Genomic DNA, 20,983 nt, shown 5'->3' on the forward strand with positions numbered 1-20,983 from the left:
GTTGAGCAGGAATAATTTAACTGGATGGGACTGACACAAAAGTCTCTTCATCATGTGTTCATGACTGTGCTCCTCCTCTTGACGGGTTTTCCATCACAGTGCATCTGTAGGTTTTTTAGATGAAACCAGTAGGAGGCGCCACAGTCAGAGCAAAATGTAAACTGCAGAATTACCTACTTTGTGCCAGGGCTATAATGAAGATGATGAGAAAATCTGTTGACCAACAAATATTGCAGTAAAGAGGACAGGTAAAACTCTGCTGGTCCACTGTGGCTCCATGGTTGACATGAAGTCTCAGTGAGTTAGAAACTGCTCTCATTGGTCCATGAAAAAAGGGAGACTAGGAGAAGGCTACAGCGCATCAACATTTCCTGTAAAAAAGGTTCATACCATGACTAAAGAAGGTGCTCATTGGACTTACGGGGAAAATATCTTCCTGTCAAAAATCTTTATTTTTCAGTGCTTCCTCTATATAAACACCACTGAAAATAGTTGCTGATCTATGTGGTCATCAGTACACTCTCAGTATTATGTTGGATACTGTTTGTATTCTGTATATTGTGTTAAATGTATGAATTGTGATGTGTTTTCTGACCCCTAATGGTTACTTATGGTATTGCTAATTATTTTTTATCAGAGACACTGCCTATTTAACATGTGATGAGGGACACCTGTGTAACTCTCCCTGATGAAGGCCATGCTCTGGCCGAAACATGTTGGAGCCTTTTATCATGTAAGCCACTTCTATTAAAGGCTTTTTATGCATAAGAAGAGTTGCCTTGGATTATCTTTACGTTTTCATGCTCTCATTGGTCCTTGTCCTACTGAGCATGCTCAGTAAGCACAGAGATCACAGTGAACAGACTGCACTTCTAAATCTCCAAGAGGAAACCTGTTGTGTGATGCTGCCTCTCCCTGGCTCTGCAGAATAAACCCTGGCTCATTTCTAACTGTGGCATCAGTAAAGTGATGAATACAGTATATCATTTTGTTTGACATGTGACAAAATTTCAGTTGTGACTTGAAGTTGGTGTAAGGCACCTGGCAAAAAAGAAGGATCAAATGGTGGTCCATAACACGGAGTCAAGTGTGTGATTTATTTTGAGTTTCACAACCAGGAATGGAATTGCAATGATTTCTTTAGCCTAAAATAATAAAATAGGCAACAGCAACAACAAAAAATGTACAAGTATGATAATGTGATGAGTTAAAAAATAAATAAATTGAAACAGAAAAAAGACCACATTTGTTAAAACTTTTTAAGTGGTTTCTTTGAGTATTGTGCTTTCACTAACATCACTCTGTTAATCACTGATCAAAATTAGAAAGACACATTTAGCCTGAAACACTAAAACTACAATCACAGCCTTTGTTTACTGTTGTTTGTTTTTTGTCAATAAATTTTCACCACACAGCACACACAATAAAATGATGGAGCAGATGATCATCATGAAGTCAGTATGCTCCAGTATGAATGATGAACAGGAAGGATTGACAGAAATGTAGATTCCATCATCTGTTCTGATGTGTGACTTTGCTGCTCTTGGCACATTTTGGATCTTCGTTCTGGATCCGGAGGAAATGTCAGAGTCCAGAGGCCTGTATCACGAAGCAAGCTTAGTTTTCGCTGGATTAGCCAGACCTATCCGGATACACTAATCGAGATCATGGTGATCAGGGATAACTGGTATCACGACGCTGGTTATCCACTCGCTCATTCGATCCAGGTTTGCCTCCTCAAGAGCCGTGAACGCGCACGTATAAGGGGCGGAGTCTGAGGCAGCCGACCAATCACAAACATGAGCCACAAGGAAAAAAGCACAGCGTGTTTCACGGCGGAGGTGAGGCATATTATAGTATGTGTAGTATGAGGAGGAAAACACACGAAAAATCGAACGCCGCGGCGTTCGATTTAGTTTGGGCTAGATGTTGCCGACTGCATAAATGCGCAAATTACACATCGGTGGCTTAAGTCCATATCTGACGCTGAAACCTATGAACTCACTGCACTGCACAGATGTGCTGCGTGTATGAGAGATATTTAATTCCTCCGGGTGTAATCCCTCAAGGGCTAAAAGAACGTGGGAGCACGTAAAAACACAAAAACACAACACAAGAATATCATTGCATTTTGTAAGTTCGCCATTTTATTATACATTTATTTATTGCCATTTATTATACAGGCTATAATAAAATGAAGCGGACGCCAAAATTTAATCACGTCAGTCAGTGCATCAGGTTGACAGCCTGAATAAAATCAGATACTGGGCTGCGTTAGAACAGGAACAAAAGGCAACTATAAATGCCGACTCGCCTTCTTGAATGAAGGGTACAAATGATCCTTTTTCATATTTGCATCAGCGAGCTGTCAATCAGGCCCCTTCTCTCACCCAGGAATAATTTGCCCCCCAAAAATATTTAGAGCTAATTAATTGAGCCATTTTAAATATCCCTAAAATGTTGTGAAACACCTCTAAAAATACTTTTAATTATCAAATTTCCTTTAATGATCTCTCATTTCTGTTTTCCTCTCCTACAGAGTGTCAGCTCTGTACAGCAGGCAGCTGTTAGCCAGGCCGAACTGCTGCTTCACATTAATATTACAGCCTCTCTCTCATATAGAGAATTGTCTGCAAAATGTTACGGATATGGCCGGTCAAGGAAAATCCTTTAATGCCGTAATACTCTCCTTATTTGGACTCGTTGTTCAATGGGATCCTCAATTATTGGGCAGGCTACGTTTTGGCAAACAGCTGATTGGCCAGGGGGCGGTGCTTTATGTAGGATTCAATCCTATCCTGAAAGTTAGCCTGCCCCGGAGCAGGCTAGCGTTCAGGATAGGATTAGGACAGGTTTTCTATCCCGATCAGAGGTGAACCAGCTTTGTGATACAGAAAATCCGGAGTTGAGCCTGAAATTATCTCGCTAACGCCTTAATCCAGCTTCGTGATACAGGCCTCAGAAGAATCCAGGAGGAGGAGCAAACCTGACACTTTGTTTGTGGTTTTCATTAGACAGTGTGTTTGTACCATCATCCAGCTGATTAGTCATTGCTTTGTATTTGCTGAGCATGTGAGTCCTCCCACAGTGTTTGACTAGCAGCTGGAACCACAGTGGCTCTGATAAAGCATGAGTTCCCACAATCCATCTGATATGAAGCTGTGGCTTGAATTCCACTTCCCTCCTCTTTGAAGAATAGTGAGATATCCGTGTTCAGGTTTTTGTACAGCCTCTTGTAGACTTTCTATCACTGTGTGTCTAGAGCACAGTAGTAGAGAGCTGTGTCTGCCAGGGTTAGGCCTGTTATGGTGAGTTCAGTGGATGTGTCACTTGTTCTGGATCCATAACGATTATTAGGAATATGTTCATAATCACTCAATGACTTGGCTCCTTTCCAGAGTATAAACTGAGGAGTCTCATCAGACTGATGTCTGTACCAGTGAAGGAGTATATCCTCTTCACTAGTTTGATAGGTGCAAGTGAGGGTGACAGATTGCCCCTCTGTCCTACTGACTTCATCTTGTACAGAAGAGATGTTGTCTGCAGCTGTTAGCCCTGGAAAAAGTGGAGAAAATCAAGCCATTAGACTAACATTGTCCATGAGGCTGAGAGGAGAAGACAGTGGAAAATGTCCAGTGTCCAGTGTTCCTCTATGGCCAGCAGCAGCTCAAGTGTTGAGAGAGTTGACTGGAGCTGAGATCACAACATGACTAGTTTGTGCATGACTGCTTGACACAGACATGTAGATGAGTGTGGCTTTTCACTGCCTGCTGTCTGATGTCAGCCTGTAGCATACAGGGAGTTATCTCCAAGCTAACAAATGACAGCAGATATGCCATGTTCTGCTCCTGTGGAATCTGCACATCAACAACAAATAGAGCTTGATGAGCTGGAGAAAGCTTTCTATATTGCTAGAAACAGGTGGATCAAAGTGTGATGCTGTCTATCATACCAAAGAGAAGTGCAGCAAGAATAATCCACAGCCAGTGTTCCATCTCTACAACAAGGTCTAAAGCAGCAGGAGAAACTAGCTGATGTTCAGCATTCAGTGTGAGAGTTGTTCTCTTCATGGCAGCAGTTTTTAATGACAGAATGGTCCAACAGGGCAACAACAGAGCAACGCCTGCTGGGTCATGTCACCCTCTAGTGGAGGAGGAAAGTGGAACAGGATGTGGGAAACAGGCCTCCAGCAGCTTTTCAGGTTTTTGTACAGAGACTGTGTGTTTCCTGTCACTGTGGGCTTCACAGCACAGTAGTACAGAGCAGAGTCTGACGGCTGCAGCTTCTGGATCCTCAGAGGAACTGATGTGTCGTTGATTTGAGCATCAAATTTCTCTTTGGGGAACTCTTCAGCATTATTTCCTGAATCATAGCTGTTGCGCTGCAGAATAAACTTGGGGAAATCATTCACCTCTTGTTTGTACCAGAACAAATAGGCGTTTTTGTTGTTGCTGGTTTCAAATGTACAAGCAAGTGTAAGTGTCTCTCCTTCAGTAGCAATAACATCTCCTCCATGCTGGATCACTCTGTCTTCTCCTTTACACTCTGGGGAAGAACAGAGCATGCAGAGCAAGAAATGAATGAATGAGGATGAATAATGAAAGAAGAAGAAATGCTCAGGTTTCAAGTTACCTTTCCAGAGAGTCAGAATCAGGATGTTTGTCAGCCAGTGTTTCATGTCTGCAGTGAGAGGGGAGGAGAGAGAGGAAGAGCATTGATGCTCTGATGGATCTGGGCCTTCACGTCATTGGTCCGTTTTCTTTTTGTTTTGTTCATGAACTCCTATTCAAATTGCAGTGAGCATTTATGTAGAATCAGAAGATGAATATTTTCCTGATGATCTAATAAGGAGAATAGCACCTTTATCAAAGAAGAGGAGATTTTTGGTGTTCATGCATTTTACATGATGGGTCAGGTTTTGGTATCTGGAAGGTCCAACACTTGGTCACAGTGGTGCAGTAGAGGGTTTATGCAGGTATATGGATTATACCCACTTGTTATTCAAGCAGTTTCCAGGACACCCACCTATCAGCCAAATCAACACTGGAATATTTTGGAGTTTGGACTCACTCTTCCCATCTAATTAGTGGAATATGAACCACATCAATTACTGTAAAGCCATGCTTTATGTTATTCACAAATGTCGACATTTAATATAAATGTTAATATTAATGTAATATAATTGAACAGAAATAATTCATTAGGGGTTTAGTCAATGGCTGGAGGGAGATTTTAAGTGAAATCACTGCAGATCAGAGTAAAAGTGTTTGAATTAGTCAGTGCAATATGTCAGTGTGCTGATGTGATAACTCCACTTGGTGGCGCTGTTTTTCAATAGCAGGAGGAACTGAAGTGTGTAAATACTCTGAGAGGACACGTCAGGTTTTTGTACAGAGACTGTGTGTTTCCTGTCACTGTGGGCCTCACAGCACAGTAGTACAGAGCAGAGTGTGTCACTGCAGCAGAGGAGATCTCCAGATCCATTTGGGTTTTCTCTTCATTCACTTTAATATAAAGTCCAGAGTTTGGATCAGCTCTTCTTATTATTGCTCCTGTTCCCAAGTGGTAGAGGAGGAACTGTGGTGGTTTTCCTGGATCTTGACGATACCAGTAGAATTCATCACCACCAACTGCAGTTTTGGAGTAGTTGTATGACAGAGTAACTTTGCTGCCTTCCAAACTGAACTCTTCAGTCTTGATTGGAGTGAGATCTTGACAGTGAACATCTGCCAACATAGATTTGAATGGCATTAATGGATTTAAACAATAATTCTGATTACATTTGACACACTGGGTTTAATGGTGTTGACACAGCTAGACTGTACAGTTTATTCATGCCTTTTTTTCATTTAGAAGTTTCTTCATACATCAAATGATTATAAACACGTCTTACCTTCAAAAATACACAAGAGCAACAGGATGTATATTGACAACATGTTGAATGAATGAAGAGCTGCTAGTTCCCTGGTCTTTCTGTAGCTTCCTGTCACTATTCAGCCCCTTGTGTTTCCTGATGGTTCCTCCCCTTCAAATGCCATTGCTGCTGTCATGGGCGTTTTTAAAGTTCTCCAGAGGTTTTTGTACAGAGACTGTGTGTTTCCTGTCACTGTGGGCTGCAGAGCACAGTAGTACAGAGCAGAGTCTGTCACTGCAGCAGAGGAGATCTCCAGATCCACACCACGCTTGTCTTCAGACAGTTTAGTAGAAATCCTTGGGTCTGATTTGAGAAACTCTGCTGAATCTTTATATCCTGCAATGGATAGGAGGAATTCTGGTGGTTTTCCTGGATCTTGACGATACCAGAAGAAGTAATCAGTACCAGCTGCTTTCTCTGAATATTTGTATGCCAGAGTAATGTTGTTGCCTTCCAAACTGAAAATTTCATCCTCGACAGGAGTGAGATCTCCACAATCAGCATCTGCAAAAACAGATTTGACTCAGTCATGGATTTAATCACTGAACCAGATTACATTTGACATACTGGGTTAATCAGCTGCAACCAAACCAGACTCATGAAGAATTAGTTTCATCTGACATTTTTTTGTATACCATTTTGAAGTTCACCATTGATTTGAAGTGTGTCTTACCTTTAATAATACACACCAGTAACAGAAAGTAAAATGATAACATGTTGAATGACAGAAGAACAAAGTGTAAAATGAAGAGCTGCTAGTTCCCTGGTCTTTCTGTAGCTTCCTGTCACTATTCAGCCCCTTGTGTTTCCTGATGGTTCCTCCCCTTCAAATGCCATTGCTGCTGTCATGGGCGTTTTTAAACTTCTCCAGAGGTTTTTGTACAGAGACTGTGTGTTTCCTGTCACTGTGGGCTTCACAGCACAGTAGTACAGAGCAGAGTGTGTCACTGCAGCAGAGGAGATCTCCAGATGCATTTGGGTTTTCTCTTCATTCACTTTAATATAAAGTCCAGAGTTTGGATCAGCTTTTCTTGCTCCTGAACCTGTGCCCAAGTGGAAGAAGAGGAACTCTGGTGGTTTTCCTGGATCTTGACGATACCAGTAGAATTCGTCACTGCCAGTTGCAGTTTTGGAGTATTTATATGACAGAGTAACGTTGCTGCCTTCCAAACTGAACTCTTCATTCTTCATTCATGGAGTGAGATCTCCACAGACAACATCTGTCAAAAATAGATTTATCACAATGGATTTACACAATAATTTCTTGTGTTCTGGGTTTAATGTTTTTTAATACATTGAGACAAAAATGTTTATAAATTCATATTTGTTTCAGACAGAATTTACATCATACATGTCTTACCTTCAACAATACACAAGAGCAACAGAAAGTAAAATGATAACATGTTGAGTGACAGAAGAACAAAGTGTAAAATGAAGAGCTGCTAGTTCCCTGGTCTTTCTGTAGCTTCCTGTCACTATTCAGCCCCTTGTGTTTCCTGATGGTTCCTCCCCTTCAAATGCCATTGCTGCTGTCATGGGCGTTTTTAAACTTCTCCAGAGGTTTTTGTACAGAGACTGTGTGTTTCCTGTCACTGTGGGCCTCACAGCACAGTAGTACAGAGCAGAGTCTGACGGCTGCAGCTTCAAGATCGTCAGAGGAACTGATGTGTCGTTGATTTGAGCATCAAATTTCTCTTTCGGGAACTCTTCAGCATTATTTCCTGGTGCATAGCTGTTGCGCTGCAGCATAAACTTGGGGAAATCATTCACCTCTTGTTTGTACCAGAACAAATAAGCTCTTTTGTTGTCACTGGTTTCAAATGTACAATCAAGTGTAAGTGTCTCTCCTTCAGTAGCAATAACATCTCCTCCATGCTGGATCACTCTGTCTTCTCCTTTACACTCTGGGGAAGAACAGAGCATGCAGAGCAAGAAATGAATGAATGAGGATCAATAATGAAAGAAGAAGAAATGCTCAGGTTTCAAGTTACCTTTCCAGAGAGCCAGAATCAGGATGTTTGTCAGCCAGTGTTTCATGTCTGCAGTGAGAGGGGAGGAGAGAGAGGAAGAGCATTGATGCTCTGATGGATCTGGGCCTTCACATCATTGGTCCTTCACCTTCATCATTTGTTGAGGAAGTCTTGTTTAAATTGTAATCAGTGGCTGTTGAAAGTGGATGGGTGGATATTTCACCTTGGTTCTTCTCCAGAGAAGTTCATGAGGGCTTTAAACCTCTGACCTTTCAGTTATGGGAGAATCTCTTTCACTGCTACCTCCACCAGATTACTCTGCCATTTTCATTCAATCAGAATATTCATCCCTATAATTATATGTTCACTGACATTACTGTTAACAGTTCACTGAAACTTCATAAACAGGAGACTTTACTCTTTTTTGTTTCCTCATGTTTCACATGGTCTGTCAGATTTGGGGATCTGGCAGTGAGTTCTTGATATGATGATGTCACTCTGAGGACAGATGGACTCACTCATGTTTATTTTTTTTATTTATTGATTTATTTTTTAACTTTGCCTCTTTAATTGCCCACAAGTGCAAAGATTATTGAAATAGATTGGACTGAATCATTTGAATTGAAGTGATCCATAAGTTTCATTCAAAGGAGAAGCTGTGCTGATGAGGGAAAACATCGTCAGCGGGCTCTGTAAAATCTAATCTTGAATAAAGGAAACTTTATCAGACAAAAACGTATTCCATCAATTACTGAAGGTAACATAAGAGCTCAAGGTTTCGCCCACCTGATGTTTACATTAACACTTTATTTTGAAAATTCAGTTTTTCCTCTGCCTTTATTTGTTATTAAAGACACAGGAAAAATTAGACACAACACAAGTATTGAAATGACTGTGAGTTATCCTGGAGATGACATGAGCTCCACCACTAGATCACATCCACAATTGTAGTCTCAATAATCGTGGAGATAAAGGACATCCCTGTCAAGTGCCTCCATCTAGAAAAATAATGAGAATTAAACACATGTTTGAACAGAATTATATATATTTCATCACTGAGCACCAAGGTAATTACTACACATCAGAGTGATGCTGTTTTAGTTTGTCAGTTCAACATGTCAGTGTGCTGATGTGATAACGCCACTTGAGGGCGCTGTTGTTCAATAGCAGAAGGAACTGAAGTGTGTAAATACTCTGTGAGGACACGACAGGTTTTTGTACAGAGACTGTGTGTTTCCTGTCACTGTGGGCCTCACAGCACAGTAGTACAGAGCAGAGTGTGTCACTGCAGCAGAGGAGATCTCCAGATCCATTTGGGTTTTCTCTTCATTCACTTTAATATAAAGTCCAGAGTTTGGATCAGCTTTTCTTGCTCCTGAACCTGTGCCCAAGTGGAAGAAGAGGAACTCTGGTGGTTTTCCTGGATCTTGACGATACCAGTAGAATTCGTCACTGCTAGTTGCAGTTTTGGAGTAGTTGTATGACAGAGTAACATTTCTGCCTTCCAAACTGAACTCGTCATTCTTGACAGGAGTGAGATCTCCACAGTGAACATCTGTCAAAAATAGATTTATCACAATGGATTTACACAATAATTTCTTGTGTTCTGTGTTTAATGTTTTTTAATATATTTAGACAAAAATGTTTATTAATTCATATTTTTTTCAGACAGAATTTACATCATACGTGTCTTACCTTCAGCAATACACAAGAGCAACAGAACGTATATTGACAACATGTTGAATGAATGAAGAGCTGCTAGTTCCCTGGTCTTTCTGTAGCTTCCTGTCACTATTCAGCCTCTTGTGTTTCCTGATGGTTCCTCCCCTTCAAATGCCATTGCTGCTGTCATGGGCATTTTTAAAGTTCTCCAGAGGTTTTTGTACAGAGACTGTGTGTTTCCTGTCACTGTGGGCTGCACAGCACAGTAGTACAGAGCAGAGTGTGTCACTGCAGTGGAAGGGATCTCCATACTAACACGCTTCTCATGTTTGTCAATGTGAGCTGAGAAACCAGGAACAGCTTCATGGACAGATCTTTGTTCTGTGATGGAGAGCAGGAACTCTGGTCTGGATCTCGGGTATTGACGGTACCACTGGATACTGTAGATGCTCCCATCATATTTGCAGGTGAAGTTGATGTTTCCTCCCTCTACAACATGTTCTTCAGGAGCTTCTGGGTTTATGCTGTTCCCTGAAGCCATGGCTGAAAAATCAATGGGATTCATCTCAGTCACACCAGAGCTTTGAAGTCAGGCAAAATGTCTGCTATATACACTGCAAGTTAAATAAGACTTTGATGACAGGTGTATAACTCACCTATAAAGTGTGCTGAAAGCAAACAGACATAAAGCAACATGTCTTTGGTGTGAAAGCCAGAAGGATGGAAGTCATGAGCCTCTCTGCTGCACAGCCCCTCCCCTTGTAATCCAGCAACTTGGAGTTGTAGTTGTCCAAATATGTTTGCTCTGTGGGCAGTAATGCTATTGGCTGAGGTAACCCTGAATGGGTGGAGCCAAAAAATAGCAGTTTTATGGAAAACAAACCAGTGAAATGACGATCACAAAGTCACTCTGAGAAGGTCAGTTTCTGTGCAGTGTAGCTTCCAGAAACCAGATTGGAACTTCTCAAAAATATTGGTGTTATAGTCTTTATCTAGACTCTAGACTCTAGAAAAAAAAAAAAAAAAACATGAGATTTCAGTCAGCAGTAGATGAGTCCTTGCCAATAAGTCATAAAATAACTTTTTGGAGAAAATTACTGAGTAGATGTTTCAGCTGCATGAAGTAAATAAATTTTTTAGTGGACTGCATTTGTGTTGCATTTGAACAGAAAATGAGGTAAGACTGTCAGCTAACATTACAGCTTTTTTGTTTGTTTTTTTTATCTTTCTGTGGGCCAAAGTTTCCAGGTTGTGTGAGCCATGTTCCAGCTTTAGGGATCAAACAGCAGTGGAGAGAAAGGACTCCCTTGGTGGATGCCTCTCAGCTGTTCAGGTTGGACTTGTTCTATACGATATGCAGCCTGCTGTGTGATCCTCTCTAATTAATGCAGCCACACTTCACCTACACAGTGAACATCCTACACATCACACACTGCACAGCTGAGGTGTTGTGTGTGCTCTTCCTCGTTTTGTCTTTGATCTTTATGTGATTTTTCTTGTGCTTTTTACTTCACTCCAACAAATGACAACTGTATTTGGCTCCCTCTAGTGGATGTTTAGGAGTTTGCACAGTAAAGGTTTTTGCCCTGAGTTTTGGGTGTTTCCTGTCACTGTGGGCTGCAGAGCACAGTAGTACACAGCAGAGTCAGACGGCTGCAGCTCCACGATGGTCAGAGGAACTGATCTTAAGGTGGAATTCAGCCTGGATTTAAATCTGTTCTTCACACCATCCTCTGTTTTCTCAAAGGAAAACTTGGAGCGACTCAGGATGAATCTGGGCCTGTCGCTGACGTCCTGTTTGTACCAGTACAGATATGGAGTTGTTTGACTGGTGTTATATTCACAGCCAAGAGTCACTGCCTCTCCTTCAGTAGCAGTCACATCTGCTTCTGGTTGCAGCACATTGTCTTTTTGTGCCCTGCACTCTGTAGGAAACAACAAACAGCGTCAGTGTGATGTTGAAGAATCCAGAGGGCAAATGTTGGATTAATATGAAGAAAACAGTTTAGTCATACCAAAGCACATGGCAGTCAGCAGCACTGACATGAGCAGAGCTGTCATAGCTGCACTGTTGAGTTATTATGAGCTGCAGCAGCTACAGAGAAGCTCTGCTTCTCACTGGTTTCTCTTCAGCTTCAACACGACGTTGGCAGATTTGAAGGAGGAGCCTGTTCAGCTTGACAGGGCTCGTTCCCAATCCTGTGTCACTGTTGGCAGTTGGACACAAAACACATTTTCATTCCTCTTCAGTTTCTACCCACAGGTCATCACTCTGATAAACACTTGATCAGACTCACAGTATCAGGAACAATCCCTGTGCAATATAATATTTATTCTAGTTATACTGGTAGCCTCAGCAGTTTCTCAATATGTCATCATTTTCAATACTTTAGCACTCTGTATATATTCTCTTTACTCCATATCAACTCCATGCATATAGCCATGTAAACATCCATATATCCACTATTCACTCCAGCATCTTTGCACTCTGCCCCATTGCATTATCATCTACTACTTCACATTTTTCATTAGTTGGCAGTTTTTTGGTTGGTTTGTTGAACCTTGAACCTTGTTTACTTTTTATTCTTGCACAAATATATATTTAAATTTAGATCAGTACATAGCGGTCAAATGTTTGTTTCATGTGCTTGTATGTCTTGTTGTATGTATGCATTGACCATGTTCATGGAGAAAATTAAGTGTTATCTAGATGTTAATGGATGTGTTGGCGCTGTTTTTTTAGATCTAAAAAGAGCGTTTGACACCGTTAATCATAAGGTGCTTTTATCTAAACTGTCTCATTTCAATTTTTCCTCCGAATCTATTAAATGGTTTGATTCATACTTGTCACATAGAGAACAATGCACTGTGGTGGACGGTACCAGCTCCTCTTTTATGGGTTGTCCAGTAGGGGTCCCCCAAGGGTCCATTTTGGGGCCCTTATTATTTATATTGTATATTAATGATCTGCCTGATTTTTGCCTAAATGTTGATGTCCAGCTTTATGCTGATGATGCGGTCATCTTTACTAAAGCGAAAAATCCTGAGGAGGCAGCACGGGTGCTCTCTACAGCTCTTACACATATACAAACATAGCTTACTAGATGATGTCTTATTTTGAATACAAAAAAATCTGTTTGTCTATTTCTGTCGAAGCAATCTGCCACTAGCATGCTTTCTCGCTCAGGTGTTTTTTGGGCGCAGTACAGCTGGAAGTTGTTAATGAATTTAAATATCTAGGGGTGATTATAGACTCCAAACTCTCCTTTAAAAACCGTGTTAAAATGTTGTCTAAAAAAATTAAATTTCATCTCTGTAACTTTAGGCAAATCAGAGGTTCCTTGTCAGAAGTAGCTGCTCTGATGTTTTTGCACTCTATGATATTTTCACATCTAAGCTACTGCATCACCAGCTGGTCTTTGACAAGTTCTAGTATCCTGAAACCAGTTGAACTTCTGCACAGAAAAGCACTCAAAATTCTAGACAAAAAGAGTTTTTCCTAATTTTTTAGTAAATTCTCCTCTGTATGTTTAATATATAAAGTGCTTCATGGCCTGGCGCCACCTCCACTTGAAGAGTTTATTACATTTAGACAGACGAGGACCACCAGAGCAATTACTAACAGGGACTGTGTGGTTCCCTACAGGAAAACCTCTTTCAGTCAGAACGCCCTGCCTTCTAAAGGGATTGCAATTTGGAACTCATTACCCTCATCCATAACGAAGTGTCCCAATCTGACCACCTTCAAGAGCCACCTGAAGGTGTGGCTCAGAGCCAACCAAACATGCAATCTCCTCTAACACTTCTACCGCATGCTGTTACTGTACTGCTCTATGTTTTAACACATATTTGTAATGTATGTGTCTATTCTGTTTTAACCCTCTTTTGAAATGTGTTGCTCTATGTTTTTATGTTCATTAATGTGCATTGTCCTGACTTCTAAATAAATAAATAAGAAATAAGAAATGTCTAACTCTGTGTAAGTACATAATTCTGATTTTGATTCATTTAATGGGATTCTTTGGACCAGAGGATAAAAAGTAGATTTTTCATCATTCATGTGATGAACTCGTTTCTTCTAAACATGAACTTGGACTTTTGACTTGAGTTCTGTGAGAATTTCATGTCGTCCAGCAGAAGAATCCAGTCACTCTTTTGTTCAATGAATCATTCTATAAAAGAAAGTCGTGTCTTGAACAACACAATCTGATTGAGTTTTTTTTTTTTTTTTTTAGTTTAGACGCAACAAGGAGACAAATGTTTGAATGCCGACTGCATCTTCATCAGAGTCCTTCCATATTCCATTGAAGTGTCAAGATTAACCTTAATCCCAAAGCAGACAGAAAGGATTGGTCTTCAACATTTATTTCCATTTTGATTCCTTATTTTTCTGCACTCACAGACAGTGGCGTGCATGGGGGAGGGCAGGGGGGGCAACCGCCTCCCCTCATTCCCTCCTGGTTGAAAATCGCGCGTTAAAGTGCCCTTTTTTTGGGATGAAAACCCAGCACTAAAATGGCCTCCTAGTTGAAATTGACTTGCTAAATTGCCCTCTTGGTTGAAAACGCTGCACCCCTAGTGCCCTCTTGGTTGAAAATGCTGCGCTAAAGTGCCCTCTGGTTGAAAATGCCGCTGCTGTTGTGTATTTGGTCACAGTAGAGTTGCGATTCATGAGGTTTTTTTGCACCTGTATTTTGACATAGCCCTAGACCTATAGGTCAGAGCACTACTGTTATTCTATTTAGCTTGATTTTGCTTTCAAAAGGCACCAGATTGATGGATTTAAATGTACAATTTTCAAAAAATTTCTCCTGGGGGAACATGCCCCCCGACCCGCCTAGGGAGAGTGCCCTTTTTTCATTTTCGCCCCTGCCCTTCAAAAATCCTGTGCACACCACTGCTCACAGAACAGGAAAGAGACATTGGGTTATTGTGTCTTTTGAATTTTTGAGAAACTTTCCTGAACATCCAGGTCTTGTATTTCCATTGAAAACATCAATCCCCAGAGCTTCTCTCAGACAGGAACAGCAGACATGTGCAATCACTCAAATACCATAGAGACAGAGTAAACTAGATCTATCACATAATAAAAGTCTATTAATATTCAATACTTTATGTAATACACAATGGATATTGACAGCATACAAACCATAATAATCTCTTGTGGTAATAATTATGCTCAGTGAACTTTGGCTCCTTCATCCATATTGAACTCTGTGTCACCTCCTCTGGCTGTGCTCTGCTTATGCTGCTTATGTCAGTGGAAGGTTTGGAAATGACAGTGATGCTACAATCAGTTTCTTCATAGTTGTTTATCTGATTCATGAAACATAGAGGTGAGTGAAAATATTTGAGGTGAGGTGAATATATTTCCATCCAAGAAACATTCAGTGCAGTTTAATATTGAGATCGTCACAAGGCATCCAGCAGATAACAAGACACATCACATCTCATTCACAATGTCAGTAACAATAATAATGGAGCTAATGGAGACGTGAGTCAGGTGACCCTTTGACAAGACATGATAATCAGTGAAAATGTGAAATAGGAAGAAACATTTCTCAAAGTGCTGAGGAAACCATCAAAAATTCAGTGAAATGTTTTGTGAGGCAGCTGATCTCTCAACTTGATCACTGATTTCAGAATTTGTTTCTTGATGTTCTACGTTCTGTAACTTCTTTCGTCTCGTTTTGATGACAGAGTGTGTTTGTAGCCTCATCCAGTTGATTAGTCATTGCTTTGTATTTGCTGAGCATGTGAGTCCTCCCACAGTGTTTGATTGGCAGCTGGAACCACAGTGGCTCTGATAAAGCATGAGTTCCCACAATCCATCTGATATGAAGCTGTGCTTTGAATTCCACTTCCCTCCTCTTTGAAGAATAGTGAGATATCAGTGTTCAGGTTTTTGTACAGCCTCTTGTAGACTTTCTATCACTGTGTGTCTAGAGCACAGTAGTAGAGAGCTGTGTCTGCCAGGGTTAGGCCTGTTATGGTGAGTTCAGTGGATGTGTCGCTTGTTCTGGATCCATAACGATTATTAGGAATATGTTCAGAACTGTAACCTTTGGCTCCTTTATACAGTATAAACTGAGGAGCCTGGTCAGACTGATGTCTGTACCAGTGAAGCCAAATATATTCTTCATTAGTTTGATAGGAGCAGGTGAGTGTGACAGATTGCCCCTCTGTCCTACTGACTTCATCTTGTACAGGAGAGATGTTGTCTGCAGCTGTTAGCCCTGGAAAAAGTGGAGAAAATCAAGCCATTAGACTAACATTGTCCATGAGGCTGAGAGGAGAAGACAGTGGAAAATGTCCAGTGTCCAGTGTTCCTCTATGGCCAGCAGCAGCTCAAGTGTTGAGAGAGTTGACTGGAGCTGAGATCACAACATGACTAGTTTGTGCATGACTGCTTGACACAGACATGTAGATGAATGTGGCTTTTCACTGCCTGCTGTCTGATGTCAGCCTGTAGCATACAGGGAGTTATCTCCAAGCTAACAAATGACAGCAGATATGCCATGTTCTGCTCCTGTGGAATCTGCACATCAACAACAAATAGAGCTTGATGAGCTGGAGAAAGCTTTCTATATTGCTAGAAACAGGTGGATCAAAGTGTGATGCTGTCTATCATACCAAAAAGAAGTGCAGCAAGAATAATCCACAGCCAGTGTTCCATCTCTACAACAAGGTCTAAAGCAACAGGAGAAACTAGCTGATGTTCAGCATTCAGTGTGAGAGTTGTTCTCTTCATGGCAGCAGTTTTTAATGACAGAATGGTCCAACAGGGCAACAACAGAGCAACGCCTGCTGCGTCATGTCGCCCTCTAGTGGAGGAGGAACGTGGAACAGGATGTGGGAAACAGGCTTCCAGCAGCTTGTCAGGTTTTTGTACAGAGACTGTGTGTTTCCTGTCACTGTGGGCTTCACAGCACAGTAGTACAGAGCAGAGTGTGTCACTGCAGCAGAGGAGATCTCCAGATCCACACCACGCTTGTCTTCAGACAGTTTAGTAGAAATCCTCGGGTCTGATTCGAGATACTGTGCTGACTTTTGATGTCCCATGATCATCAGGATGAATTCTGGTGGTTTTCCTGGATCTTGTCGATACCAGAAGAAATAATCACTGGCAGTAGCTTCTTTGTGGTATTTATATGACAGAGTAACTTTGCTGCCTTCCAAACTGAACTCTTCATTCTCGACTGGAGTGAGTTCCTCACAGCTGACACCTAAAGGAAGAGATAACTGTGTTACTTGATGCTCTAAAGGATTTCATCACTGAGTGAATGGAGTTCAAAATGTTACTGTGTAATGTACCTGTTAGTATGGTCAGAAACAAATGAGTCAGTACACAAATGTGCAGTGACTCCATCTTGAAGAGAGAAATCTGTGATTTGAGTGAGGAAATGGGTTCCTCTTCTTCTTCAGCGTTTCTCTTCTTCACTGACAGTTTGGCTCCTCCTTCAGTCTGTCCCTCCCATCATCTCAACGGCACGTCATGTTTCCCTGCTTTGGTTTTGCCTCTTACAACAATAAATCAATAAATCAATCATTAGTGAACATAGCCTGAGAGTAGGGTACAATTTATTGATCCTTTATTGGTTTTACGCAGTTTTTTCCTCGTGTCCTGTATTTTGTAATTTTACATTTCAGATGGAACAATATGAATATTCCTTTTTGTCATTCTGATGATTGATGTAATATTTCATATAGTATTGATATCACCACATTTGCATTTATTCATTCCAGCTCTGAGCGCTAGATGGCAAAATAATTTACTTTCGGTCAAATTCTTTAATATATCAGATTTTTCAAATATCTTTTAGTCATGATTTCATTTCCAAAACAAATATTTATCACTTCAAGGAATTTCTTGTATCAAAGCGTTGAAGGAGTTGATTAATTTCAATTAAGAAACCTTTGTCATGCAGGTGTTTTTTTTTTTTTTTTTTTTTTTTTTAATTGTCTTGGTCAAAACACTTTACAAAGGATTAAAAATACCTGTATGTGTTGGGTGAGCAGGTTGAGGAGCTCCATCCAAACCTATTGATTTTCTATCTGTATTTTGGAAAACAACCAATCAATGAATCAACTAAATATTGATTTTAATGTGTTGTTGAAACACTGAGTTGATCACATAATCAGTCAGTGAAGTTGCACACCATCATTTACTCTTCAGCACTTTTCCTTAATAAGTTGCTCCCAGAACGTGAGGATGATGTGGAATCTGTGACTGTTGTAGCTTCAGTGTCTGTCAGGTTTTTGTACAGAGACTGTGTGTTTCCTGTCACTGTGGGGCTCACAGCACAGTAGTACAGAGCAGAGTGTGTCACTGCAGTGGAAGGGATCTCCATACTAACATGCTTCTCATGTTTGTCAATGTGAGCTGAGAAACCAGGAACAGCTTCATGGACAGATTCTCCTTCTGTGATGTAGAGCAGGAACTCTGGTCTGGATCTCGGGTATTGACGGTACCACTGGATACTGTAGATGCTCCCATCATATTTACAGGTGAAGGTGATGTTTCCTCCCTCTACAACATGTTCTTCAGGAGCTTCTGGGTTTATGCTGTTCCCTGAAGCCATGGCTGAAAAATAAATGGGATTCATCTCAGTCACACCAGAGATTTGAAGTCAGGCAAAATGCCTGCTATATCCACTGTAAGTTCAATAAGACTTTGATGACAGGTGTATAACTCACCTATAAAGTTTGCTGAAAGCAAACAGACATAAAGCAACATGTCTTTGGTGTGAAAGCCAGAAGGATGGAAGTCATGAGCCTCTCTGCTGCACAGCTCCTCCCCTTGTAATCCAGCAACTTGGAGTTGTAGTTGTAAAATATGTTTGCTCTGTGGGCAGTAATGCTATTGGCTGAGGTAACCCTGAATGGGTGGAGTAAAAAAAATAGCAGTTTTATGGAAAACAAACCAGTAAACTGGCCAGCATGGATGATAATGAAAAAATGTTTTCTTCCTTCCTGTCTCTCTGACTTTTTGCAAATACGTTTTGTGTGTGCCAACAAATTCACCCAAACTCCTGGATCATTTCATTTACATAAAGTAATGTTAGACATAAAGTATTTAATCACTGTTTTCACTGTGAATATGGAAAAAGAAATTGTGAATTTATGTGAATTATTTATATTGTGTATGTATTGGTTTATATGTGGGATAATATTTCTGTATTTCTATAGAAGATGTCTATACTAATTTGATATTTCGTATGAATTCATGTTCTTTAGTTCATATTAAATTCTACACCCAACACTACTATTTTAACTTGAATGATTTTAAGAGTTTGTGTCATTTCTGCAGTGAAAATGAAATGCAAGACAACAGACTGTTGGAAGTCCATAGTATTTGTCTCCCTCTAGTGTTTATTGCAGAGTATTTGTTTGCCTTTGCATTCTGGATTTCTGCACCAAAGGTTTTTGTATTGAGCTTTGGTGTTTCCTGTCACTGTGGGCCTCACAGCACAATAGTACAGAGCAGAGTGTGTCACTGCAGCAGAGGAGATCTCCAGATCCACACCACGCTTGTCTTCTGACAGTTTAGTAGAAATCCTTGGGTCTGATTTGAGGATCTGTGCTGACTTTTCAATTCCTGTGATCATCAGGAGGAATTCTGGTGGTTTTCCTGGATCTTGTCGATACCAGAAGAATTGATCACCGCCAGTTGAAGTTTTGGAGTAGTTGTATGACAGAGTAACTTTGCTGCCTTCTAAACTGAACTCTTCAGTCTTGATTGCAGTGAGATCTTGACAGTGAACATCTGCCAACATAGATGTGACTCACATTAATGGAATTAAACAATAATCCAGAATACATCTGACACACTGGGTTGAACGACTTCAACACAACCAGACTGTGAGGTTCATTCATGGGAATTTTTTTCATACTACATTTACTTGTTTATCAAATTATTTAAAACATGGCTTACCTTCAATGATCCACATGAACAACAGAAAGTAAAATGACAACATGTTGAATGACAGAAGAACAAAGTGTAAAATGAAGAGCTGCTAGTTCCCTGGTCTTTCTGTAGCTTCCTGTCACTATTCAGCCCCTTGTGTTTCCTGATGGTTCCTCCCCTTCAAATGCCATTGCTGCTGTCATGGGCGTTTTTAAACTTCTCCAGAGGTTTTTGTACAGAGACTGTGTGTTTCCTGTCACTGTGGGCCTCACAGCACAGTAGTACAGAGCAGAGTCTGTCACTTCAGCTGAGGAGATCTCCAGATCCACACGACTCTGCTCTTTGACGTGTTGGATGCCCAGTCCTGGTATGGGGTTATTTACGACTCCTGAGTTTTCCAGTATGAGGAACTGGGGGGCTGATCCAGGATACTGGCGGTACCATAACAGACTGTAAACTTGAGAGCTGCTGTATCTGCAGGAGAGCTTCACTTTACTGCCCTCAGCGGCTTGTTCAGCATCCTTCTCTGGTGTGATGGTGTCTCCAACACTTTGACCTGGAATGAAACGTTTGAGGGAATTCAATCATTTTCAATCTAAAAGTCTTTTCAGAGTTACATCAACTCATTCTGTATGCCAGCAACTTTGTTTTGAAAGTTTGTATTTTGTGAAACTTTGCAATAATGTTAGTTCATAAGATGTTCATGTGGTCTGGTGGAAATTTGGTTTAAAGTTGGTGCAAGATGTTTTCCAACAAGTTAACAAACCAAATATGTGAATGTGGTGGAACATGTTCTTACCCCATAACATGCAGAATGAGATCAGTGAGCAGAGAGTCAACATTGCTGACTCAGTGATGTTGAGCAGGAATAATTTTACTGGATGGGACTGACACAAAAGTCTCTTCATCATGTGTTCATGACTGTGCTCCTCCTCTTGACAGGCTTTCCATCACAGTGCATCTGTAGGTTTTTTAGATGAAACCAGTAGGAGGCGCCACAGTCAAAGCAAAATGTGAACTGCAGAATTACCTACTTTGTGCCAGGGCTATAATGAAGATGATGAGAAAATCTGTTGACCAACAAATACTGCAGTAAAGAGGACAGGTAAAACTCTGCTGGTCCACTGTGGCTCCATGGTTGACATGAAGTCTCAGTGAGTTAGAAACTGCTCTCATTGGTCCTTGTCCTACTGAGCATGCTCAGTAAGCACAGAGATCACAGTGAACAGACTGCACTTCTAAATCTCCAAGAGGAAACCTGTTGTGTGATGCTGCCTCTCCCTGGCTCTGCACAATAAACCCTGGCTCATTTCTAACTGTGGCATCAGTAAAGTGATGAATACAGTATATCATTTTGTTTGACATGTGACAAAATTTCAGTTGTGACTTGAAGTTGGTGTAAGGCACCTGGCAAAAAAGAAGGATCAAATGATGGTCGATAACACATAGTCAAGTGTTTGATTTATTTTGAGTTTCGTTTAGTCTGAGTTTAACAACCAGGAATGGAATTGCAATGATTTCTTTGGCCTA

At 40.8% G+C, this 20,983-nt stretch overlaps 2 gene segments (V, D, J or C); both read right to left on the reverse strand.

The window, feature by feature from the left end:
* Positions 1–11,091: 11,091 nt before the first annotated feature.
* Positions 11,092–11,645, reverse strand: LOC115375398 (T cell receptor alpha variable 38-1-like). The segment is given in 2 exon segments: positions 11,092–11,471; positions 11,562–11,645. Coding segments are annotated over 2 exon segments (426 nt in total).
* Positions 11,646–19,734: 8,089 nt separating this feature from the next.
* Positions 19,735–20,310, reverse strand: LOC115374740 (T cell receptor alpha variable 9-2-like; the record flags this gene model as incomplete). The annotated part of the segment is given in 2 exon segments: positions 19,735–20,009; positions 20,253–20,310. Coding segments are annotated over 2 exon segments (318 nt in total), but the record flags the coding sequence as incomplete, so codon positions are not given.
* Positions 20,311–20,983: the final 673 nt, after the last annotated feature.

Source organism: Myripristis murdjan, chromosome 17 (genome assembly GCF_902150065.1).
Source record: "Myripristis murdjan chromosome 17, fMyrMur1.1, whole genome shotgun sequence".
Taxonomy (NCBI): domain Eukaryota; kingdom Metazoa; phylum Chordata; class Actinopteri; order Holocentriformes; family Holocentridae; genus Myripristis; species Myripristis murdjan.